Source organism: Muntiacus reevesi, chromosome 1, assembly GCF_963930625.1.
Source record: "Muntiacus reevesi chromosome 1, mMunRee1.1, whole genome shotgun sequence".
Lineage (NCBI taxonomy): Eukaryota > Metazoa > Chordata > Mammalia > Artiodactyla > Cervidae > Muntiacus > Muntiacus reevesi.
In genome coordinates, this window is record NC_089249.1 from 83,278,293 (window position 1) to 83,301,658 (window position 23,366).

General features: G+C 43.9%; 5 protein-coding genes across 5 annotated transcripts; 3 read left to right on the forward strand and 2 right to left on the reverse strand.

Moving 5' to 3' along the window:
* Window positions 1-1,678: 1,678 nt before the first annotated feature.
* Window positions 1,679-2,598, reverse strand: LOC136162351 (histone H2B type 2-E). Its single transcript, XM_065927055.1, has one exon. The coding sequence runs from the start codon at window positions 2,553-2,555 to the stop codon at window positions 2,175-2,177; it is 381 nt and encodes a 126-aa protein (XP_065783127.1). The 5' UTR covers window positions 2,556-2,598; the 3' UTR covers window positions 1,679-2,174.
* A 269-nt stretch (window positions 2,599-2,867) lies between these two features.
* LOC136162367 (histone H2A type 2-A) lies at window positions 2,868-3,413 on the forward strand. The gene has a single exon (XM_065927056.1). It carries the CDS (start codon window positions 2,909-2,911, stop codon window positions 3,299-3,301), a length of 393 nt encoding a protein of 130 aa, XP_065783128.1. The 5' UTR covers window positions 2,868-2,908; the 3' UTR covers window positions 3,302-3,413.
* A 936-nt stretch (window positions 3,414-4,349) lies between these two features.
* Window positions 4,350-4,760, forward strand: LOC136162383 (histone H3). The gene has a single exon (XM_065927057.1). The coding sequence runs from the start codon at window positions 4,350-4,352 to the stop codon at window positions 4,758-4,760; it is 411 nt and encodes a 136-aa protein (XP_065783129.1).
* Window positions 4,761-8,557: 3,797 nt separating this feature from the next.
* On the reverse strand, window positions 8,558-12,011 carry H4C14 (H4 clustered histone 14). Its single transcript, XM_065927058.1, has 2 exons — window positions 11,604-12,011; window positions 8,558-10,296 (listed from the first exon to the last, which is right to left on the reverse strand). Exon 1 carries the CDS (start codon window positions 12,005-12,007, stop codon window positions 11,696-11,698), a length of 312 nt encoding a protein of 103 aa, XP_065783130.1. The 5' UTR covers window positions 12,008-12,011; the 3' UTR covers window positions 8,558-10,296; window positions 11,604-11,695.
* Window positions 12,012-22,048: 10,037 nt separating this feature from the next.
* Window positions 22,049-22,459, forward strand: LOC136162415 (histone H3). Its single transcript, XM_065927059.1, has one exon. The coding sequence runs from the start codon at window positions 22,049-22,051 to the stop codon at window positions 22,457-22,459; it is 411 nt and encodes a 136-aa protein (XP_065783131.1).
* The last annotated feature ends 907 nt before the right edge of the window (window positions 22,460-23,366 follow it).

The following is a 23,366-nucleotide window of genomic DNA, read 5'->3' on the forward strand; positions in this document are numbered from 1 at the left end:
ATGGAAGACAGTATTTGGGATTTTATGTACATACATAAGAAAAAATGAACAAAAGGGTGCTTGCAGTGTGCTTAACATCCCCCCTCCCCCCGGGCCCCCCAGGAAGTTTCACCTTTATACCTTGCAGTACTTTATCTTCTGTTCTCATTTGACCTCCTTAAAATGTGTTTTTAAACCCTAGTAAAGGCAGAAAATGTTAAGTTCTATGCAATATTTGGTACTCTGTATTAATGAGGGAATAAATGAAACTAGTTGTGCATGTCGCTTTACAAACAATTCTGGGAAAGGACAATTAGGAAAAAAGAAAGAAAATGTCTAGGGTGGGCACTGCAAACTGGACAAGTTCTTCCCAGGCAATATGGGAATCTCCTAACTAATCTGTCAGTGGTTATCAAACATTTGAATTACTTGACGTGTTCCGTAGACTGTTCATCCTTGCCCCCCCACCAAGGCCTGGAGATTTGGATTCAGTGGAAGTATGTAGGTTTTGATGGGTAGATAGATAAAATTAAAGATCTAATGGCCTTTGAAGTGTTTTTAGGAAACACTGCTTTTTAGCCATCTAGTCTAAAAAAAGGTGAGGGCCTTTATTCTCTCATTTTTGGTGTCTCTGTTTTCAGAGGAGGGAATTGTTCCAGGGAAGGGGCAAGTATTTTTAAGGTTAAGTAGGTTTAACAACAACAACAAAAAGCTGCTGGATAAAGTCTCTGGAGCACATTTTAGGATTGGCAGGCCCAGGTTCTTGAAATCCAGGACTCTAAAGCCTCTTTCCTTCTTGCTTCTTTACCCAAATTATAAAACAGCAAAACTACAACTATAGGGAATTGTGTTGGTATCAACATCTGGGGGAGGGGGTGGTGGTGGATTTACTATGGGTAACAGTGGCTTTTGTATTACCTTATTCTGACAGTATTGCTTAATATCTAGAATTTGGGCAAAATATTGACTTCAGTGTAGGCATCTGAAAGGAACAGCAAAGTGAGACAACAAGTGTGTGTAGATTAGAAATTACTTGAACTATGTCTGGATGAAAAATGTCACCTGCCATGTCTGTAATCAAAGGATGTGGCCATTAAGCCATCAGCCACTGCAGCCACCCTAGTCATCCTGGGATTCAGGATGGAGAAAAACAGGATACTGGTCCTAGATAGTGAAAGTGTGTTATCAAGGAATGATGTCAGTCAGCCTGCTCTTCCAACTTTCCATACACATAATAAAGAACTGCTAAATTCATTGAGGTTTTTTTTCTTTAGCCGAAATTTCTGATGAATATTCAACTACCTGGTTTGTTTTTGCAAAACTGCTATATATTCTGGTTCCTCCCTTATCTCCTCCAAACAGCCCCTCAGTGCTCGCTATTTGAAAGGCTGTCTCCCGGGCTTAGGAGAGTTACTTGCTCAGTTGTGTCTGAGCTTTTGCCACCCCGTGGGCTGGAGTCTGCCAGCCTCCTCTGCCCATAGCATTGCGCAAGAAAGAATACCGGAGCGGGTAGCCATTCCCTTCTCCAGGGGATCTTCCCAACCCAGGCAATCAAACCCAGGTCTCCTGCCCTGCAGGCGGATTCTTTACCATCTAAACCACGAGGGAAGTCCATCTACGGGGACTTTTGTTGTTGTCCACAACAAATTACTGAATAAAACACAATTAGTAACCCAGGTTGTGCATTTTTCAGTGGACACACGGAATCAAGATAACCAGGTGCACTGTAAGTTTTCTATTCATGCTGGGGCATGGAATCAAAATATCGCTTTTTAAAGTAACATTAAATTTGGTTTTTGAGCTCAAGAGTTGACCCACTCTTATCTGCTGTAAAGTAACTAATGCTCAACTCCAGCAGCCCCTCCCCCTAGTAGATTTACACTGACCACCCATCTCGCACGGTTTCACTGGAAAAGGTAAATTACTTGCATGAGTGAACGATTGATTACTCTAGCTAGTTCTGGACCGATCGACAAAACTTGGTCCTATCCGGAGTTCTTCCTCTTCCACCTAAGAGAAAGGCCAGTTCTTACTAGCAAAAGAATCGGCGGTACAAAAAAGTACCGTAACAGACAACAAAAATGAAGTAAAAAGATGACAGCTTCTTCCCCTGAGAAGGTGGGTGGCTCTGAAAAGAACCTTTAGAACGTCAAGTGGCTGGGCGACTCGCGCGAGCGCCGCGTCCCGGCAGGGACTCACTTGGAGCTGGTGTACTTGGTGACCGCCTTGGTGCCCTCGGACACGGCGTGCTTCGCCAGCTCGCCGGGCAGCAGCAGCCGCACGGCCGTCTGGATCTCCCGGGACGTGATGGTCGAGCGCTTGTTGTAATGCGCCAAGCGCGACGCTTCGCCCGCGATGCGCTCGAAGATGTCGTTGACAAACGAGTTCATGATGCCCATGGCCTTGGACGAGATGCCGGTGTCCGGGTGCACCTGCTTCAGCACCTTGTACACGTAGATGGAATAGCTCTCCTTGCGGCTGCGCTTGCGCTTCTTTCCGTCCTTTTTCTGGGCTTTAGTGACGGCTTTCTTGGAGCCCTTTTTGGGCGCGGGGGCGGATTTTGCCGGCTCAGGCATCACGGCAAGCACAAGCTGCCGAACGTAGCGGGAACGCAGACAACAACAGGCAGCACTCGGGCTGGCCGGCAGCGACTCGGTACTTGTAGAGGCTGTAGGCAAATTAAGGTCCTGATCACGCCCCGTTGCGATTGGCGAGTTTTCAGTGGCTCTCTCGCGAGGGAGACGAGGTTATGTAAATGAGTGGATTCTGACTGCGCTATCCTATTGGTCACGAGGCCGAAGATGTGCCGTAGCCAATCAAAGCGCTTCGTAGACAATCGCCGTTCTGCCTATAAAAGGGTGAAGCGAGGCCGTGGAGGGCGACTTTGTCGGGCGTTTGGCGGGAGCATCGGTTAGTGGGTGGCGCTGTGATGTCTGGCCGTGGCAAGCAAGGCGGCAAGGCCCGTGCCAAGGCCAAGTCGCGCTCGTCCCGCGCAGGCTTGCAGTTCCCGGTAGGGCGGGTGCACCGTCTGCTGCGCAAGGGCAACTACGCTGAGCGCGTGGGGGCCGGCGCGCCCGTCTACATGGCGGCGGTCCTGGAGTACCTGACCGCCGAAATCCTGGAGCTGGCGGGCAATGCGGCGCGAGACAACAAGAAGACGCGCATCATCCCTCGTCACCTGCAGCTGGCCATCCGCAACGACGAGGAGCTGAACAAGCTGTTGGGCAAGGTCACCATCGCCCAGGGCGGCGTGTTGCCCAACATCCAGGCCGTGTTGCTCCCGAAGAAGACCGAGAGCCACCACAAGGCAAAGGGCAAGTGAGGCCGGTCTCCGGAAGCCCTACCTAGCGCTCCTGTAGAAGAGCGCATCTGTAAAATCAAAAGGCTCTTTTCAGAGCCACCCACGCTTTCAAATAAAGAGTTGTTAACAGTAACTTCTCGATTCCAACCTTGTCGGTAGTAAACGGGGAAGCCCAGCCTGGGCTGTGGTCGATCGTAAAACCTAGGGCTTAACCCAGGTGAACGTAGGAGACTTGAGCGCGCCACGGTCGCTTCAGTTCTAAGTGCTCCGCGACGGCTTGTATTTGGAGTCGGATGTCTAGTGCTTGACACCAGTTGTTCCCCAGGCCTTTGCCCAACTTGAGGTCTAAGTACCAGCGGGATGTTCCGTCACACACGCATACATCTCGGACACCTCAGTCTCTTAAGGAAGCGGGCAGATTTGAGGACGATGGCGGACTTGGGCTTTTGACTTCAGTCTACTGTCTTAAAGGGGTAAAGATGCCTTAGCGGTGGAGGCTTTTGGAAACGGAATCTCGCGCCCTGCCGCGGGGGGATAACTTTCCGACCTTTAAAGCACCGAAAGGGGGAAAACAAGATCCGGCCGGCCGGCCAGCCAGGCCAGGGGACCCCTTGAAAAGTAACACTGCGTTCAGGGTGCTGGGGGCGGGGGTGCTGCAAACAGAAGGTCGAGTTTCAGTTTGGGAGTTAGCGTAGAAAAGAAGAGGGTATCGCAAGTAGTGTGTTCTAAGGGACTGAGAAGGAACATTGTCACAGCTGCTCTCAAATATGATGACTCTCACCCTGAAATAAATGAAAAACCGAGGAGAGGAAAAACTAGGCAAACGGGAAAGTAGAAAGGGAGGCGGATGGGCCGGGGGTGGGGCGGCGTAGGGAGGAGTCGGCCCAAGCCAATCAGTGGCGCCAAAGACGAGGACGCCCCAGCCAATGGATAGCCAGCGCGGGACTTTCAAGTAGTGTCCCGCCCAACTGGGAAAAAGACTGTGCCTATAAAGACTGCTGCAGCGGCCGCACCCCTGGTTACTCTCCCTGCGCGGCGCAGCTCCCGTAAGTCCGCGTCTTGGTTCGCTATGGCTCGTACAAAGCAGACTGCCCGCAAGTCGACCGGTGGCAAGGCCCCGCGGAAGCAGCTGGCCACCAAGGCGGCTCGCAAGAGCGCGCCGGCCACGGGCGGCGTCAAGAAGCCGCACCGCTACCGGCCGGGCACCGTGGCCCTGCGGGAGATCCGGCGCTACCAGAAGTCGACCGAGCTGCTGATCCGCAAGCTGCCGTTCCAACGGCTGGTGCGCGAGATCGCGCAGGACTTCAAGACGGACCTGCGCTTCCAGAGCTCGGCCGTGATGGCGCTGCAGGAGGCGAGCGAGGCCTACCTGGTGGGGCTGTTTGAGGACACGAACCTGTGCGCCATCCACGCCAAGCGCGTGACCATCATGCCCAAAGACATCCAGCTGGCTCGCCGCATCCGCGGGGAGCGGGCTTAAGTAGTGTGCGCTCGGCTCGAGGTTCCATCAAATCCAAAGGCTCTTTTCAGAGCCACCCACGACTACACTTGAAAGAGGCTGTGTCGCTTGTCCGCCCTCTCTCGGCAGGCCTTCGCCTACTCCGCGAGCGTTAGGGCGCGCTCAAGACGGGAGGACCTTAGAGCGCGCCAAGCACTGGACTCCCAGCAGATAAACAGGCTAAAGGCCAGTTGTACGGTCTAAACCCCTGCTTGCTGCTGCCTTCCCGAGTGTCAGTAACTGCAGAGTTGGGTCAGTGTGCTTGTCTGCGCTGGCGGGTTGCCGCCGCCTCCTTGGGCGCCTTAGAACGTCCAACTCGCTGCTTAGAGGTGGCCCTGCGTTTTCTCGTCGGTTGGGGCTCTTTTCTAGCGCTTTTGTCCTCCATTGTAGGCCACGATTGTAATATTCCCGGGAGCATAATGAGCTCTGATTAGGTGTGGGGCGACTGGCGGTGTGGGGAGGTGGGTTGAGGGAAGGCGGAGTCACTTGGAGACGCTCGGGATTCGCGGGTTAAAGGGCGCGGGGTTTGGGTTTTAGGCGGTTGAGATCCGCGTACAGATTGGACTTCGTCACCGGTGCCGGAAAGGTCCCCTCCGGACACTTGGCTCCCCCGCTCCGGAGGGATACCGCCACCCGGGTCCTGGCCCACTTCTGCCGAGTAAAGTGCTGCATTTTATCGCTAAGTGCCAATAATTTGAGGCCTCACTCCCCTCATAACCGGGGATGAATGACAGGGTGCTTGTACAGATCCTAAAGCCACTTTGGTGAGCTGCGTCTTAAAGGGATTGCTTTCCTGCCCAGTTCCACAAAGAGAGTTCGTGAGGCTATCGCTTCAACCTCTGGTAGTGTCTATACCTGTTTTATTCAGACATGTGGGATGTCTCTTCTCAGGTTTTGGGTTACTAAGTGAAAGGAAAGAAACGGGGCTCTGAGCTGAAGTTTGGGGAAGAGATCAAACAGGCAGAGCATGGTCTTCCTTTGGGGAGATGGAGTCGTCTCCCCCGCCCCCGCCGTTAGGAAATAGAATGGAGGCCTGAGAAGATTCTTGTACCGTTTGGGTCGGGGGTGGGGGGAGTGAACGGGGTGGCGGGGGATGGAAGTGCAAGGCTTCTAATGGGCAGCAGAGTGGGGGCAAGGGCTTGCACAGCACTTCACAGATAATCAGACACAAAGGCTGTACAGGTCTTATGTGATACCTTTTCTTAACCTTCTCAGTCATCTATCTGAACTTGGAAGAGGCCAAGACCTGTTCTGTCTCAGCACAGTGACAGATAGAAAGCATTTGTTATGGAAGTCAGTGAGAATACAGAGGGAAAAGGAAAGATACTTTTTTTTCCTTCTTTTTTTCTTAAGCTTTACTTACTTTTGAAATGTATCAGAAAAGAGAAGAGCAAGGTTGCCACTTCTTTCTGCTCCAGGGTCACAGCAATTTCCAGAGCATGCCTCCAGGTCTCTGCCTAGACCCTGATTACCTGCTTAGGTCCTCAATGCAGGGTGGATCCAGGACCTGTGTCAGTACTCTGAGTTAAGAAGTAGTAAACTTTTAAGGTGTGGTGGGGCACCACCTTTGCACCCATCATCTCATCCATCCTCAGGTAAAACTTTCAGGGACAAACAGACATAGGGTTTTCTGAGGTACAGCTTGAGGTTCTCAGTTGAGTGACTTGATTTGCTGGCATACTGAGTGCAGCGCTTGCACAGCATCACCTTTTAGGATTTGAAATAGCTTAGCTGGAATTCTATCACCTCCACTAAGCTAGTGATGCTTAGTTAGTGTAGTGATGTTTGTAGTGATGCTTCCTAAGGCCTGCTTGACTTCTCATTCCAGGATGTTTGGTTCGAGGTGAGTGATCACACTGTTGTGGTTATCTGGGTCATTAAGATCTTTTTTGTCTAGTTCTTCTGTGTATTCTTGCCACCTGTTATTAGTATCTTCTGCTTCTGTTAGGACCATTCTGTTTCTCTCCTTTATTGTGCCCATCTTTGCATGAAATATTCCCTTGGTATCTCCAATTTTCTTGAAGAGGTCTCTAGTCTTTCCCAGTCTATTGTTTTCCTCTATTTCTTTGCCCTGATCACTGAGGAAGGCTTTTTTATTTCTTGCTATCCGTTGTAACTCTGCATTCAGATGGGTATATCTTTCCTTTTCTCCTTTGCGTTTAGGTTCTCTTTTCTCAGCTATTTGTAAGGCCTCCTCAGACAGCATTCTCCTTTTTTGCATTTCTGGCGGGTTACATAACAGCAACAGCAAAAGGAAAGATCCTAACTTGAATAATCTGGTTTCAGAACTCATGGAACAAGAACTGGAACAACAATTTCCAACAAGAAGTGTAACTGATCTGTCCATTAGCTGCCTGCAGGCAAATCTATATGGGAAGCCAAACTACAATCAGAAAGACTGAAAGAGAAAAAGCCTGGAGGCAGATGACTTCAGTGGCTGCCATTACTCAACCAGGGTACCATTTCACTCTAAAGGCTGCCTCATGACAAGAACTGGAAATGCTCACTAGAGAGTCAGGGTACATCTGCCTTGGAGGGTACTTTGATGGTTGCAACCCCCTTGTTCCCTCCTCTCCTCCCTCGTTTCCAGCCCTCTTCTCTAATAAGGTTGTGGGTAAGAAATTACTTTCTTGTAATCATAGTCTTCTACTCTACTACCAGATAAGAAATCCCAGAGTTCACTGAACAGAAAGGCCAAATAAAGATGTTCAAATCACAGTTAATTGAATCCATTTAAAACATGAAACAAAGAGCAAGGGAAAATGAGGAGCAAGGGTAAACTAACATACATATTAGTAGAATAGGCTTCAATGATGGGGGAAGTACAACACTGTATCCAGTGCTGAGTTACAGTTTTCTGTCCTGTCTTGCTCTGTGGCATCAGCCTTCCCGTTTATGCTGCAGTTAAAAGGACTAGAGATGAGTGGACAAGGGGACTCAGCAGACAGAAGGTGCTTGATCCTAATTTAAGCTTGTTCAGTCAGTGAGATACAGGGGCAAGAGTGTCTGGCAGTCATTGTAATTCACCAATAACTTGCTGAGCAGCTATGGATTTCTCTGTGTTTAGCATGCAGAGGACATTTTGGGCAACAGTGGCTGTCACCAGTGGATGGCTGATAGAAGCCATGAATACTCGGCACTTCATGTATCTCATGAATATCTGATATGGTGCTTGCTTGGTACTTCTATCCTTTCCTATATCTATGTAGGAAGATGCTCTGTTTATTTATATTTAACATTTCTCACAGGCTATGTTACCTACTTGTTATAACTTTCTACTCTTTATATACATTTTAACAGTCAAGTCAGCTGGCAAGTTTGAGTCTTTAAGATGATTTCACATTTTTCTGCTCTAATTCGGAAATATCTGGACCTGCCAACATGTTCATACCCACCTTTACCCACTGTCTTCTTTGCTCTTTATTTTTTTTTCCATTTATTTTTATTAGTAGGAGGCTAATTACAATATTGTAGTGGTTTTTGCCATACATTGACATGAATCAGCCATGGATTTACATGTGTTCCCCATCCCGATCCCCCTTCCCGCCTCCCTCTCCATCCCATCCCTCTGGGTCTTCCCAGTGCACCAGCCCTGAGCACTTGTCTCATGCATCCAACCTGGGCTGGTGATCTGTTTTAACCTTGATAGTATACTTGTTTCAATGCTATTCTCTCAGAACATCCCACCCTCACCTCCTCCCTTCTTTGCTCTTTAAATTTTGACTACACTGACTCCCGCTTCCCCAGTTATTATGGAGCATAGAAGACCTACATTGGGTGAAATAGGCAGTAAATACATCAACTTAGGTTTCTATTTCATTACAAGACTTTCACATAGAAAGATTTCACTTTAATCTTTCACAGAGATCTTCTCAGTTGATCCTTGAATCATTTCTGTGAGAAAGTCAGGAATTCTCAGCAACATTACAATGAGAAAATGGGACTGTGGCAAAGTTAAGATTTGCCATGGTCCCTATAATCCAGAATCTCTCTTCCTTTCTCCCTCATTCCCCATCCACCCCACATCTTGATTATCTGGGTGTGGGTGGGGGCTGGAATTGTACATGCTTATTTAAGATATTGGAACAATTCACAATGTTCAATGATTATAACAAAAACCGACATCTATAAATCACTCAAATTTCTGTGAACATTCTTCCTGATAGTTTTCTATATATCCATACATATTTATATATACTGGTAATATTCTGTATTAATAATTCTATCCTTTTGGCTCACATAGAGAAATAACGTACATCAATAGCTACAATATAAGGTTTGGAGTCGAATGTTTCAGAGGAAGAACATTGTGAAAGATGACAGGCACATTTAGCCTTCAGGAGGATAATGCTGCTATTCAGAGAAGTTGGGAGTCTGGAAAGATAAGGTAAGTCTTCGAACTGGTCCAGTGTGATGTCTGATTAGACAGTGACACTTAAGTGCCTCTATCATCATGGTAATGGAAGTAGACATGCAGACTGAACAGTCATTTGTACACATGTATTGTACTGAAAGTCCTGAATCAGCCATGGGAGGAACAAGCTGACAGCCAGGGCTGGCTTAAAGAGCACTTGAGCCACTCAGGAGGTAGAAACGGGAAGGAAATTATTTTGTTACCAAATTAGAGGTGAAATAGCATTATATTCCTTACTGTTACAGATGGTTAAGAACGACAAAAACAAAACTATTAACACAAAACTATGCATAGTGTATTCTCTTTAATTTGACAAAATTCAGAGGCTGGATATGGCTAACAAGATTCAGGCAGGCCTTATTTTAATAGTATTTAGTGGAGTAGACAAGGTGGGAAGAGGGGTCACTATTAAAATCACTGTAAATAAGATGTATAATTAATGGTTAAACTGTAAGCTCTTAAAGAAATTTACGAATAAAAAAAGAAATATATCCCTTCATAATAAAATTAAGTACTGTTACACACAACCAATGATATTTAGTAAAAGAAGCTGACTACATTTTTATTCATACTTTTTTTTTTTTTTTGCCCCAAATGCTTTAAGGAAATAAGCAGTTGTACCTTTTCCTCCTGTAATATTTTGTCCTAAATTTTTTTTTATTAGAATCATTCACCTAAAGTCTTTTTCTTTTTTGGTATCAAAGATGCAAAATTTAACATATGGTAAACAGATTAGGGCAACGTATACTCAGATTCTAAATATTTTTGTTTGATTTAAAGAAAAACTGTTATTTAACCAGTTGTTCTCAAACTTTAATGTGTTTCAGAATCAACTGGAGGGTTTGTTAAAATACAAGTTGCTAGATCTCACTGCCCAAAGTTTCTCATGCAACAGGTCTGGGGTTTTGCAAAATCTGGGTCCAAGATTTTGAATTTCTAGCAATTCCCAGGTAAGCTGATGCTCCTAGACTAGATACCACACTTTGGGAATCACTAGTTTAGATAATGGATATGTCGCATCCTCCTTCCTTTATTCTTTGATTTCTTTTCAAACTTTTGATAATCTCCTTCTTCAGAGGATCTCATGTATTCAATCTGTATTGCCTTTAAAAAGAAAAAAAAATCATAGTGATGTTTGAAATAGAAATGTCATCAGTTACTGTTGAGATTTTAATTTGAAGGGAAGATGAAACATCTTAAACATTGAATCCTTTTGTTTACTTCTCACTTGGACATCTTCACAAATGTTATTCTTGCCTCTCCCTCCCTGATCCTACCCCTCCCCTTTACTGTATATCTTATCAGGAAGCCAGGCATTCTGCTCCTTAACAGCCTGATACAAGCCTGATCTCTAAGCCTGATCATTTTCCAGCAGCCAGTGACCTCTGCTGTTAGGACTCCTATAATAATCATCTTTTACATTTCACATCATCCCAAATATGTGACACCATGTACTTTTTGGTTGTATATGTATGTATTTTATGTATTATTTTTTTCCCCTAGTGCGTGGGGCTGCAGAGTTGGAAACCTCTAAAATCATAGGCCTGAAACACCAAAAAAACTTTTACTTGCAAACGTAATAGCTGCAAAACTACAATTAGATTTAAGGACAGGAGGTGTGGACCTACGCTTCAATTCAAATTAGGGCAATTTAGCAGTGGTAGTATAGAGAAAGACTATATCTATATATAAGAACTTGCTTTTGCCTTATTAAAAATTAAACTGTGCTTTCTGTATTGATGGTATGTTTCTGACAGTCTCCTACTGTAAGCTGCACCAGGCCTTAATGGAAAAATCACATACCAGAATTTTGTTTCTGGAAGACATGCTTTCACATTAAAGTTCTATAGTCTGCCAGCTTTTATTGAAAATTCGTATGTTTCTGCATTTGTATCTTTGTAATGTTATCACCGAAAAACACATCTCTTAAATCTTTAAATTCTCATTTTAATGTTGTACACACACACTGCTCTCAGCGGCTAACTGTGAGGCCCCTCTAGCATAAAAAACACAGGACACCAAAATACCTTCCATATACTGGCCAGATAATCTCCGAGTGTTTAAAATTCAATAAACCCACCTCGGACCTAACAACCCCATTATTTGTTTCATTTTTGAATGGCCAGTTACTGGATTTATTTCTTTGCTAGTGCTCTTGCACCTTCCCAGGTGAGAAGATTGTAATGGCAATTACCACCACCCAGTGTGATCAGCATAGCTGGGAAGTAAAGCCCACACAAACTACTTTCCACAGCCTGGTCCAACGATTACAATTGATAGCGAGCCCCAAAACAAACTTAAGTCGAAGCAGACAAGTGAAGAGCAGCTTTTGGTAAATGACTTGTCTTCCGAGCGTTGGCATTTTTTTGATTCGCTACTTCTGACCCCACTCTAGTCAAATACAAAGTTACCTATATTTTAAGTATCCAGCTCTTCAGATGACCGTGTGGTTGGCCCTAAAAAGGGCCTTTGAGATTGTCACACATAGCACAGGGGCAGCAGCTCAACCTCCGAAGCCGTACAGGGTGCGTCCCTGCCGCTTTAGCGCGTAGACCACGTCCATGGCAGTGACTGTCTTGCGCTTGGCGTGCTCCGTGTAGGTGACGGCGTCCCGAATAACGTTCTCCAGAAACACCTTCAATACGCCTCGGGTCTCCTCGTAAATGAGGCCGGAAATGCGTTTGACTCCCCCACGCCGAGCAAGGCGCCGAATGGCGGGCTTGGTGATGCCTTGGATGTTATCTCTCAGGACTTTGCGATGACGCTTGGCGCCACCCTTGCCTAAGCCTTTGCCGCCCTTGCCTCTTCCAGACATGACTAAGCTGATCAGAAAACCTTGCAGACAGAGAGGGCTGCTTTTACCCCAGATATACAAGAGCAGCGGACCTGAGTGAAAACCGAACGCGCGGGCGGGAAGCGGTCCCAATTGTCCCCGCCCACTCGACTGTTCGTTGTTTCTGTTTCCCTATCCTCCTCCACCCTCCGCAGGGCCCTCTAATGGATCCTCTCCTTTCATGTTTATTAATTTATTTTTGAAGTATAGTTATTTACATTTTATGTTAATTTCAGGTGTACCAACAACGATTCAATATTTTTATAAATCAGGTTGCATTTGGTTATAAAATATTGGCCACATTATCTGTGCTGTAGAATATGCCCTTTTAGTTTATTTTATACATAGTACTTTGTATTCCTTAATCCTCTACCCCTATCTTGCCCCTCTCCTCTCGGACTGTACTCTTTTATTTTTTTTTAATAATTTAATGGATGAGTCATTTTTAAAAATTTATTTTTATTAGTTGGAGGCTAATTACTTTACAATATTGTGGACTGTACTCTTTTAAAAGATCTATTTGCCAGAATTCCCGGGAGAATTCGGATCCAAGCTTCCGGATCCTGCCGGTGTTTTCGCCTCTGTCTCGCGCCGTCTGTGAGGTCCCAGAAGACATTAGATTTAGGCTAAGAACAAAGGAATGGGGAGAAAAACCAGGGGAAGGGCAGATGGAATCCAGAGACAGAAAGGAGTTAGCGAGCTCCAGCGCCGGATCTAACCCCGACAGAGATCTCCTAGGCTTCGAAACCACGGTTACATAAAACAGCAGACACGGTTTCCACAATTAGCCGGACAGACCCAGGAGGCGACCCCTAGTGCAGCTGCACCTGGCATGCGTGGGGAGCGGGAAGGAGAGAGAGCACAGTAATTCCCGAGTCTCGTCTCTATTTTGTGCGTATGAGGCCTGGAGTTTCACCTCACCCAGGAGAAATCAGATCCTAGGACGTGGAAGTCAGTGAATCCAACGCACTGTCATCCTAAACTGCAGAAAGAAGCAATACATACAAAAAGAAGACTGAAGGGGTTTCTGTACCTTAGTTCCTACAGATCCTCTACATCTGACCCTTGTTTTCAGCGAGAATTCAGTGCCTAAACTGAAGCCCCACATGAAGTTAGCAAAGTTTGCTGAATTGGGTTTCACACAAGAGGACATCTGCTCCATATTGAGAGTCATTATCAGAAACTGCCTTATGAAATTGATTGGGGTTCTACTGATAGCATGTTCATTACCAGGGTCTTCTGTAGAATATAGGAAGAGATGTGGTTTCTACCTCAGAAAGAATTATCTTTTTTCTGAGATACGTTTATTATTATTTTTTTCATGTCTAAAACATACAAACTTGAAAAAAAAAGAAAAAAGCTAATAGCTAAATGGAGCAATGTTAAATAAGATTTAAAAAATGTATGTCCAGAATATTAGAAATTATAATTTTAACTAATATATTTGCAAATTATGTTGTATTAGCCTAGTCACTGGTGGGAAATAAGTCATAACAGACAAAAAAAAAAAAAGAATAAACAACTTATCTGCCTTCTTTCATCTCTCCTTTAGTTCTATCTTCTGTGTGCTACTGCTGCTGCTAAGTTGCCTCAGTCGTGTCCGACTCTGTGTGACCCCATAGAGCCCACCAGGCTCCCCTGTCCCTGGGATTCTCCAGGCAAGAACACTGGAGTGGGTTGCCATTTCCTTCTCCAATGCATGAAAGTGAAAAGTGAAAGTGAAGTTGCTCAGTCGTGTCCAACTCTTAGCCACCCCATGGACTGCAGCCTACCAGGCTCCTCCGTCTATGGAATTTTCCACTTCTGTGTGCTAATGAATCTTAAATCTATATCTTTATCTAAACTTCTAGGCTCCAGGCACAGAGATTCTCCTGATTATTCTTCAGTCATTTTAAACTCAAAATCTCCCCAAATCAAAATGTTTAAACTCTCCAAGGTGTGACTCTTGTGGGGGTTAAGGAAATATATTCTATTCTCCCTCCACCCTATAAAAATTGAGGTTCTCTCTCTGCTCATCTGGAGAAGGAAATGGCAACCCACTCCAGTATTTGTGTCTGGAGAATCCCATGGACCGAGGGGCCTGGCTGGCTACAGTCCATGGGGTTGCAGAGTCACACAACTGAGCGACTGAACAACTCTGCTCTTTGGATGGCGCTATCATGCATCACAAGCCTAAATGAGCAACCTGGAATTCACAGTAGATCTTGAAGAGTAGTAGCATATGCCACTTCAGAATATGACTGAGTGTTCTGGACATGCTACCTCAAAATATGTGGCATTGGTGTATTGATTATTTTGAGCTGTAATACTTTGAAAAACAGCTAATATAGGGATAGACTTTCTTTGAACTCCTTTACCTACCTAAAGACAGATCCTCAGAAAGGAACTCAGTGGATAGAAATCACATTTCCATGGGATTTTATCAATCAGGGAAGACTGGCACAACACAGGAGAGGAAAGTGGACATCACTACCACATTCAGACAAATGTCACAAATGATCACACCACTCATCTGTTCTAGGGGCCCATTTGTCTTTCCTAAAATTCATTTACTCTCCCTTAAAGGCCTACCTGACCACTCTTTCCTATTAAGATGGTATTTAAGTCTGTATTCTAAGCCATTTGGGGGAGTTATTCATTTTGCCCTGTATCTCTCACATAAACCTGAGGTATACCTATTAATAAATTTGTTTGTTTTTCTCTTGTTAATCTGTCTTTTATTACAGAGGTCTCAGCTGAGAACTCAGAAGGGTGGGGGGAAAATTATTTTTCCTTCCCTGTAATATCTTCCTCTCCATTTGCTGCTTCAGGGCAGAGAAACACATGCTTTTTTCTGACTCTTTAGCAACTCTTACAGAATCTATCACATTATTTTATGTATCTTTTGCATCTTATATAGCCCCCCCTCCTTTTGAGTGCCTGGCAGTGGTTTTTATTTCTCTTTGTAAACCAACATGTTGTTCAGTATCTAGCACAAGCTCAATAATTGTTTATAAAATGAACAGTTCCTCCATTTGACTGCTTCAAACGCTACTAGGAAAGAAAGACACAACCAAAGTGTAACATGATGAAACAACCGCAAGCCAAGATTTGATCTCAAGTGCTCTCAGCCTGCAGCAGCTTGAAGCGGGGCTTTGGTTTCTGGCCAGGCTGAGGCTGGGGTCGTGGCAGTGAGAGCACCAAATCCTAGCCACTAGACCAGAGGTCAATGACAAGGCCCTGGCTCTCTGGCTTTGCAGAAAAGAATTTGCACAAAGATGGAAAGTAGTGAAACAAGTATTTGTTAGGAGGAAAAAGAGTCCAGTATGTGCAGATAGACACACAGGCAGGCTGAGAGAGAGTAGCACTCTCGTGGTGGTTTGAATCATTTTTATGGGGCATTGCTTCCAGGTTTCCTTTGGCCAGTCATTTCAGTTTGCCTGGTTCTGAGTCTGTATTTGGTATATCTCAGGATCTTTCCATGTGTGCACATGCATCTCTTAGCCAAGATGGATTCTAGTGAACAGGCTTATAGGTAGTTGACATCAATTACTATGAGGTGATGTCCCTTCCCTTTTTGACCTCCAAGGAGCCTGTCGGCATATGTGTAGTCAGGGAGGTCTCCTTAACTTCATGAAGAGAAATATGTGGTCTTTTATCTCTTATCTGGGCAGAGCCCAGTCTCCTGAAAGAAATTGCTCAGCCTGGGGTCCATGTATCTCTTCCCCAGGCTGATAGAAGTGAAGATTTTTGATGTCAGAGGGAACAGGACCCTAGGCAGATTCAGAGTACAAATTTTCAGTACGCTTTATCCACCTGTGAAGGGACTAATCACTTATTACCTAAACAAAATTCTCTCCAAAATAAATTCTCTTTTTCCCTGTTGCAAGTAAATTCAGATTGAGAAAGCAATCCATGTGCAGCTGTATTAAATGAAATAACGTATGTACACTGTTGTTACAAAAATTAAATGAAAGGAATGTTGAGGAAGGGGATATGTTTAAAAAATACTTTTTTTTTTCTGGACAGGCTATATGTAGGTTGACTTGTGAGCATTCTGTTCTAATTTTCCCCACAGACCAGAAATATTAAGTGTCCTGCTAACAACTGTAGCCTGAATTTTTTTTTCTAAGTTGCAGTTCAGTTCATTCTCTCAGTCGTGTCTGACTCTTTGTGACCCCATGGACTGCCACATGCCAGGCTTCCCTGTCCATCATCAACACCTGGAGCCTACTCAAACTCATGTCCATCACGTCGGTGATGCCATCCAACCATCGCATCCTCTGTCGTCCCTTCTCTTCCCACCTTCAATCTTTCCCAGCATCAGGATCTTTTCAAATGAGTCAGTTCTTCGAATCAGGTGGCCAAAGTATTGGAGCTTTAGATTTGGCATCAGTCCTTCCAATGAATATTCAGGAATGATCTCCTTTAGGATGGACTGGTTGGATCTCCTTGCAGTCCAAGGGACTCTCAAGAGTCTTCTACACCACAGTTCAAAAGCATCAATCCTTAGGTGCTCAGCTTTCTTTATAGTCCAACTCTCACATCCATACATGGCTACTGGAAAAACTGTAGCTTTGACTAGATGGACCTTTGTTGGCAAAGTAATGTCTCTGCTTTTTAGTATGCTGTCTAGGTTGGTCATAGCTTTTCTTCCAAGGAGCAAGTGTCTTTTAATTTTATGGCTGCAGTCACCATCTGCAGTGATTTTGAAGCCCCCAAAAGTAAAGTCTCCCACTCTTTCCATTGTTTCCCTATCTGTTTGCCATGAAGTGATGGGACTAGATGCCATAATCTTAATTTTCTGAATGTTGAGTTTTAAGCCAACTTTTTCACTCTCCTCTTTCACTTTCATCAAGAGGCTCTTTAGTTCTTCTTTGCTTTCTGCCATAAGGGTGGTGTCATCTGGGTATCTGAGGTTATTTCTCCCTTAATCTTGATTCCAGCTTGTGCTTCACCCAGCCCAACGTTTCGCATGATGTACTCTGCATATAAGTTAACTAAGCAGGGTGACAATATACAGCCTTGACGTACTCCTTTCCTGATTTGGAACCAGTCTGCTGTTCCATGTCCAGTTCTAACTGTTGCTTCTTGTCCTGTAGAAGCAGGACAAATTTCTCAGCAGGCAGGTCAGGTGGTCTGCTATTTCCCTCTCTTGAAGAATTTTCCACAGTTTGTTATGATCCATACAGTCAAATAAATGTTAAAAATAATAGCCCATAAAATCCCTGCAATATGTAGCTCAAATCTCATGAGGATGGTTAATGAAGCAAAAAAAGTTCTTGTTTGAATAGCTTTAAAATACTGTGTGTAACTTTACTTGAATCTACTGCAGTCCACAGGGACATGTTATACTGGAAAGCCAGAAATTGTATAAACTTATAGCAGAGGGAAAACTTTCTTCTACATCTTAGATTCTTGTGACTGGGCCTGAAAATTAAACTGACATAAATCCAGTCAAAAGGAAAAAAGAATGTAATTTCACATTTCTATGTGTATACAGGAGTCTTCAAAAGGAACATGAAGGGTAGGCTCCGAGCTTATATATAACTTTTAAAACCTAAAAAACCCGATGAATTCTAGAGATGTGACAAGACCAAAGGGTTTTGACAAAGGTAACTAACTATGTGAAGTTAACTGGGGGAGTTAACTAGGTAGAGAAGTAACTAGGAAGGTATGGGTTGGTTTAATAAGGTTTGTTTGAGCAGATTCCTCTTGGCTTCCCAGGATTCCCTGTCTTGGAACACACTCCTGTATAGGGAAGACACCTACCATATGGGGCAGGGGGGTTAATCTCCTTTTTTAAGGAAGAAAAGGGGTTGTCAGAGGGCCCTTCTTGCATCTGCTGTTTTTCAAGTGCCTTTAGTTTAAAAAGCAAAAAATGAAAGTGAAAGTTACTCAGCCACGACTCCCTTTGCCACCCCTTGGATGTAGCCTGTGCCAGGCTCCTCTGTCCATGCAATTCTCTAGGCAAGAATACTGGAGCCATTCTCTTCTCCAGGGGATCTTCCCGAACCAGGGATCAAATCCAGCTCTCCTGCATTGCAGGCGGATTCTTTACCATCTGAGTCAACCAGGGAAGTCCCCTAGTTTAAAATAATCCTTATATCAAAATGAGTTATTTTAGGGGTGGCATATATTGCCACTGATGGGGTTCAAGACATGCTACTCCAAAATATGGCACCTCAGCATATTGAATAAGCTGAAGAAATTTTGAGAAAATGACAGAAGCAGGAGGGTCACTATGACCTTCCCCAGACTTTCTCACCTGAAAGAGGTCATAAAACTCTTCTGTGAGAGGTGCTCTCCCTATTCCCAGAGAAAAAGAGCACCCTTATCTCTGAAGACAAAGGGACACACAGAAGAATCCTAATAAGCAGGCCTTACTGTTCCCCCAGTTTAGTACACTTACCTCATACTCATTAACTGCTCATATTTCTACACAACACCTGCTCTTCATTAAATCTAGCATGAAAATTCTCAGGCTGCTTTCTTCAGATCTTCATTTCCTTATGAATGTTCCTGCATCATGTAAAATTTAAATAAATGTGTGTACTTTTTTCCTGTTAACCTGTCTTTGTTTAATTTTCAGACTCAGCCAGGGACCCTAAGTGGGTCAAGGAAAATTTTTCCTCCCAGACACAATCCCTCACTGTACCTTACAGGCAGTAGTGTTAAGGTCAGGCAGGAAAGGGGAAGTGTTTATCCAATAAGTAGAGTGTTGGGGGAAAGAGTTTATCTCAGAATGGGATAAGAAAGGAAATTCCAAATCCTTAACTTCTCTCAATTTGGTCCAGGGTTGAAAGCCATTCAAAATGAAAAGAAGCAGGCACGTGGCCTGAAACCCACAGACCGAAGATTTAGTCTCAAAATTGAGATACTTGAAACCTCATGGGTACTTGAAGTAAAAAACAAGACACAAACTATCTTCCTAGAACTTATAATTTAGTTCATGACGTTTTTATTAAAAACAAACACATGCACATACAAAACATTATATGTTTTGCCTGCTTATTTCCTATGGTAAAATTTAAGCTTCTCCTGCCTGTTTTCTTCCCCTGAAGTGAAGTGAAGTGAAGTGAAGCCGCTCAGTCATGTCCGACTCTTTGCTACCCCGTGGACTGTAGCCTGTTGCCCCAACAGCAAGCCATGGAGGACCAGGCTCCTCCATCCATGGGATTCTCCAGGCAAGAATACTGGAGTGGGTTGCCATTTACTCAGTACTAAATAATGAAATTTTAGTGCCCAGTCTTATAACTGCAGATTCTTGTTATTTCTAATGAAAGACACTTCAGAAATATTAAAAGAGAAAAAGATTGCCTCTTCCACACCACTGCAGCAAAGCACAGATTCTTCTGTTATAAACTTGCTTTTGATAAAGTGGTATATTGAGAACATTGACAGGATTATTACTCTATTGTCCAATGTGGAGACTAGGTGAAATTGAACTTATATGAATCAGAATTCTCTTATTAAAGGTGACTTCTAAGACAATCATGTATCATATTAAAGATGACTTCTAAGGTGATCATATATTACAGATTGTTATATTCAGAGAAATGTTACGTATGACCCATAATAATGTACTATTCTAATTATCTTATTTGATTTGTTGTATCCGAGTTAATATTTAAGTTGGCATCACTGTTTTCTGAGAAGCAGAAATTCTTATTCAGCTTCTTTATTAAGCCAGAGGAAGACTCTCAGAATTTTCTCATTCTCTGTTATAAAGATACCAACTAAAAAAACAAACAAACAAAAAATGCACAACATGAGAGTTGTGAGTTAAGTTATTTGGGGCAATATGAGGACTGCAGCCTGGGAGACCGCACCTCAGATAGCTCTGAGAAACTTCCAAAGAGGTAGAGGGAAAAGACGATATATACTTGATTTTGGCAAAAAGGGAGTACATGCAATCAAGCACATATTTTTTATAGAAAGTTTCTGCTGGCATTATGAAACTTCTGCTAGTCACAAGAAACAATTATCACCATGAAGGATTTTAGTGTTTTTCTAGATATCTTATATTTTCTTATAAGAACTGGGCTCATGAAATCAGCTCCTGAGAATATCTAACTATCTAAAGACCCATCCTGCCAGTTTTCCGGAGCAGAGTGCCTAATTTCTGCTTTCCACCCTGAACTCCTTCAAGGAGTGTTGGAGGTCAGCAGCTGCAGCAGCCCATGACTTAATCCTTGTAGAGGCAGACGGCAAGCACCTGTGGCAAGTGCCAAGTTCTGGTTGATAAAGGTAATACAAATCCCATTACTGTTGGATTCTATATAAACAGACAGCTTGAGAATCTTTTTCTCGTTTAAATGAACACATCCCATACAGCTTGGCCTAGAGTGGATACATCAAAACAAATTAAAAAAAACGTTTTTCAAAGAAATGTGACACTTGGGTAGGCAGCTTTGGGCTGTAACCCAGACACCTACCGTGGGGTAGTTTCTTCTTCTGACGGTAACAACTGAGTTGAGTAATTCGATTGTATGTTGGGAAAATTCTTCAGTGCTTTAAGATATACCCCAAGTCTAAAGAAACTGGAAATCCATTGTGATTTCATTTCTGTGCTTTAGAATATTATGTAGGCCTTGTTACTTATCCAAGATGAGCCATAACATCTCTGAGATTCAGTTTATCTGTAAAATGAGTTAAATAACATTTATTTCACAAAGCTGGAATTAAATAATATATGTAGAAAATTTTAAAGGAGTGAGCGGTGCTCTGTATATGCAAGATATTATTACAAAATAACCACAGGAGATGGTAACAGTTGTTCACATCAGCAATACTTTCTCACTGACATTTTAAATCTTCTCCCTAATAGCAGGAGATTGCTGCTGCCTAAGGAGACTTCTAATATGAATCAGAATTCTGTTATTAAAGGTGACTTCTAAGGCAACCATACATCACAGGTTGTTTTTGCCTTGTGTTTAATGTTCAGAAAAAACTCTCAAAATTACTTTTAACTTCCGGAGAGTGATCATCATACCTTTGAGCTAAGTTTTGAGCCTCTTGGGCCTGATTTTATTCTCAAGTTTGAGTTTTTATATGCGATGTTTTTCCAATCAAATGAGCATATCATTAAAAGTGTTTGTTAGTTATTGCAATTTTAAGCATTGGTAACCTTATATAACTTTTGTTTTATTACATGCAATTTTCTGAGAAATTCTTCAGAGCCCAGGAAATAAAAGGCAAAAGATCTTCAATTTCTGTATAGAGAATAGAAAAGATTTGAAACTGTAAGCATTAGGAAACACTTTATTGAAGAAAATATGCTAGCAGCTCAGTAATCAACAAATAATTTATGTGCTTTGACCCTTTAACGTTAAATAAGCAACTTGACTATTTAAAGCTATTCACTATCGTAAGGGAGAAAATATTTCCGGTCTTATCTTCCCTTACTTAAAGCGGTTTGTCCATAGGACCTAATTACACATTGATGGATTGAGAAGAAAACCTCATTCGGGGTGGGGGGTGGGGAAGGCAGATGGCTCTAACTCTGAGTTGGTAACCAACAGCACACAATTTTGGTGTAGTTCCGAACCAGGTAACGGTGAAGTTTAATTTCTGGTTCCTTCACCTACATATTGTTTTGTTGAACCTCAGTCGCAATGTAACTGTCGCTTAGCTCAGTGTCAGGAGCTAAATAAATGTTAGTTACGGGAGAGGAGTTACAATAATTAGTAAGTGGAAATGTAGGCTGAAACCTAGGGCGTGCTTGTATTTTGAAAGAACCTGCTAAAATATAAATCCCAAGCGTGCAAAAACACTTCATAAATTGTTCTTACGAAAGTTAACAGCAATATAAAGAAAAGGCATTTAAAAAGAGATCTGTGATAAGATTATAGAAAAGGGCTGGAAAAGGGAGGTCGTATGTGAAGAGACTAGCATTACAATCTTCTGCTCAAATAGGATTGAATTCTAGCCAATGAAATTACAATTTCGGAAATTGCTAGCTTTTCTGGTCCAATCAAGACGAGGCTATGTCTATAAATGAGACTGCCTAGGAGGGCCGCTGAATAAAACCTGTGAGAAACCATGGCACGTACGAAGCAGACTGCCCGCAAGTCGACCGGTGGCAAGGCCCCGCGGAAGCAGCTGGCCACCAAGGCGGCTCGCAAGAGCGCGCCGGCCACGGGCGGCGTCAAGAAGCCGCACCGCTACCGGCCGGGCACCGTGGCCCTGCGGGAGATCCGGCGCTACCAGAAGTCGACCGAGCTGCTGATCCGCAAGCTGCCGTTCCAGCGGCTGGTGCGCGAGATCGCGCAGGACTTTAAGACCGATCTGCGCTTCCAGAGCTCGGCCGTGATGGCGCTGCAGGAGGCGAGCGAGGCCTACCTGGTGGGGCTGTTTGAGGACACGAACCTGTGCGCCATCCACGCCAAGCGCGTGACCATCATGCCCAAAGACATCCAGCTGGCTCGCCGCATCCGCGGGGAGCGGGCTTAAGGCGTACATTTTAAAGTAGACGATCTAAAGGCTCTTTTCAGAGCCACCCACGTTTTCATAAAAAGCAGCTGTACCAGCTTTCACTTTAGTCGGTGAGCTCTATTAAGAGCTCAATGTTAAGAGCACGAATGTTAAGGGTAAAGCGGGTAGGGGCGTTTTAACACGCGTTGAGTGGTGAGGTTATGGAATTAAAGCTGACAGACGCTAGAGGGAGCCCCAGAAGCGAGGTCTAGGCCATTTTAACGAAAACTGCGCTTACAAGCCGGTTTGATTTCTTAGCGCAGAGCTCCAACCTAGATTTCTGAGAAAACTGCAAGAAGCTAAATTCTCTGCCAGTTGTAGCGCTTTCCAAGGTGCTAGTACAAAACGTTAGCACAAATCTGAACACTGAAGAAGGCCGCCATTATGTGGTTACTGTAGGAATGGTAGTCGGTTTCAACTCGATTCTAGTTACTACAATTAGGCCAGGTGTTAGATAAATCCTCGATCCCCGATTAGTTCCTCGGTATTTCACCTGTTAAGAATGGGGACAAGAGCCCTGAGATATGTAGGATCCCATCTTCCTAACTGCATGAGACAGAAGGCGCAAACCGTAAAAAAAAAAAGGGGGGTGGGGTGGGGCGGCTAAGGTATTGTTGCGAAAACCAGAACCAAACTTCCACAAAATAGTACAGAGGAGTAAAACGATGCAAAAATAAGAGAAAGTTAGCTTGTCTTTAGCACGCGCTTCAGATCGCTACTATATACAAGTCAACGAGAAAAAGTGAAAATCATTTAACAAAAGACCCCAAACAGGTGAAACTACATTTACTTAATTTAGTGTGAAACTGAACATTTTGATTGGTTAACAAGACATTTGTTGTAAGAACCACTAAGAAAACGCCAGCGGAACCTTATTTACATGGAC

What these genes read in the sequence shown, in the direction of transcription:
- H4C14 (XM_065927058.1), bottom strand. Translation starts at nt 12,007, where the DNA reads ATGTCTGGAAGAGGCAAGGGCGGCAAAGGCTTAGGCAAGGGTGGCGCC.
- LOC136162367 (XM_065927056.1), top strand. Translation starts at nt 2,909, where the DNA reads ATGTCTGGCCGTGGCAAGCAAGGCGGCAAGGCCCGTGCCAAGGCCAAG.
- LOC136162383 (XM_065927057.1), top strand. Translation starts at nt 4,350, where the DNA reads ATGGCTCGTACAAAGCAGACTGCCCGCAAGTCGACCGGTGGCAAGGCC.
- LOC136162351 (XM_065927055.1), bottom strand. Translation starts at nt 2,555, where the DNA reads ATGCCTGAGCCGGCAAAATCCGCCCCCGCGCCCAAAAAGGGCTCCAAG.
- LOC136162415 (XM_065927059.1), top strand. Translation starts at nt 22,049, where the DNA reads ATGGCACGTACGAAGCAGACTGCCCGCAAGTCGACCGGTGGCAAGGCC.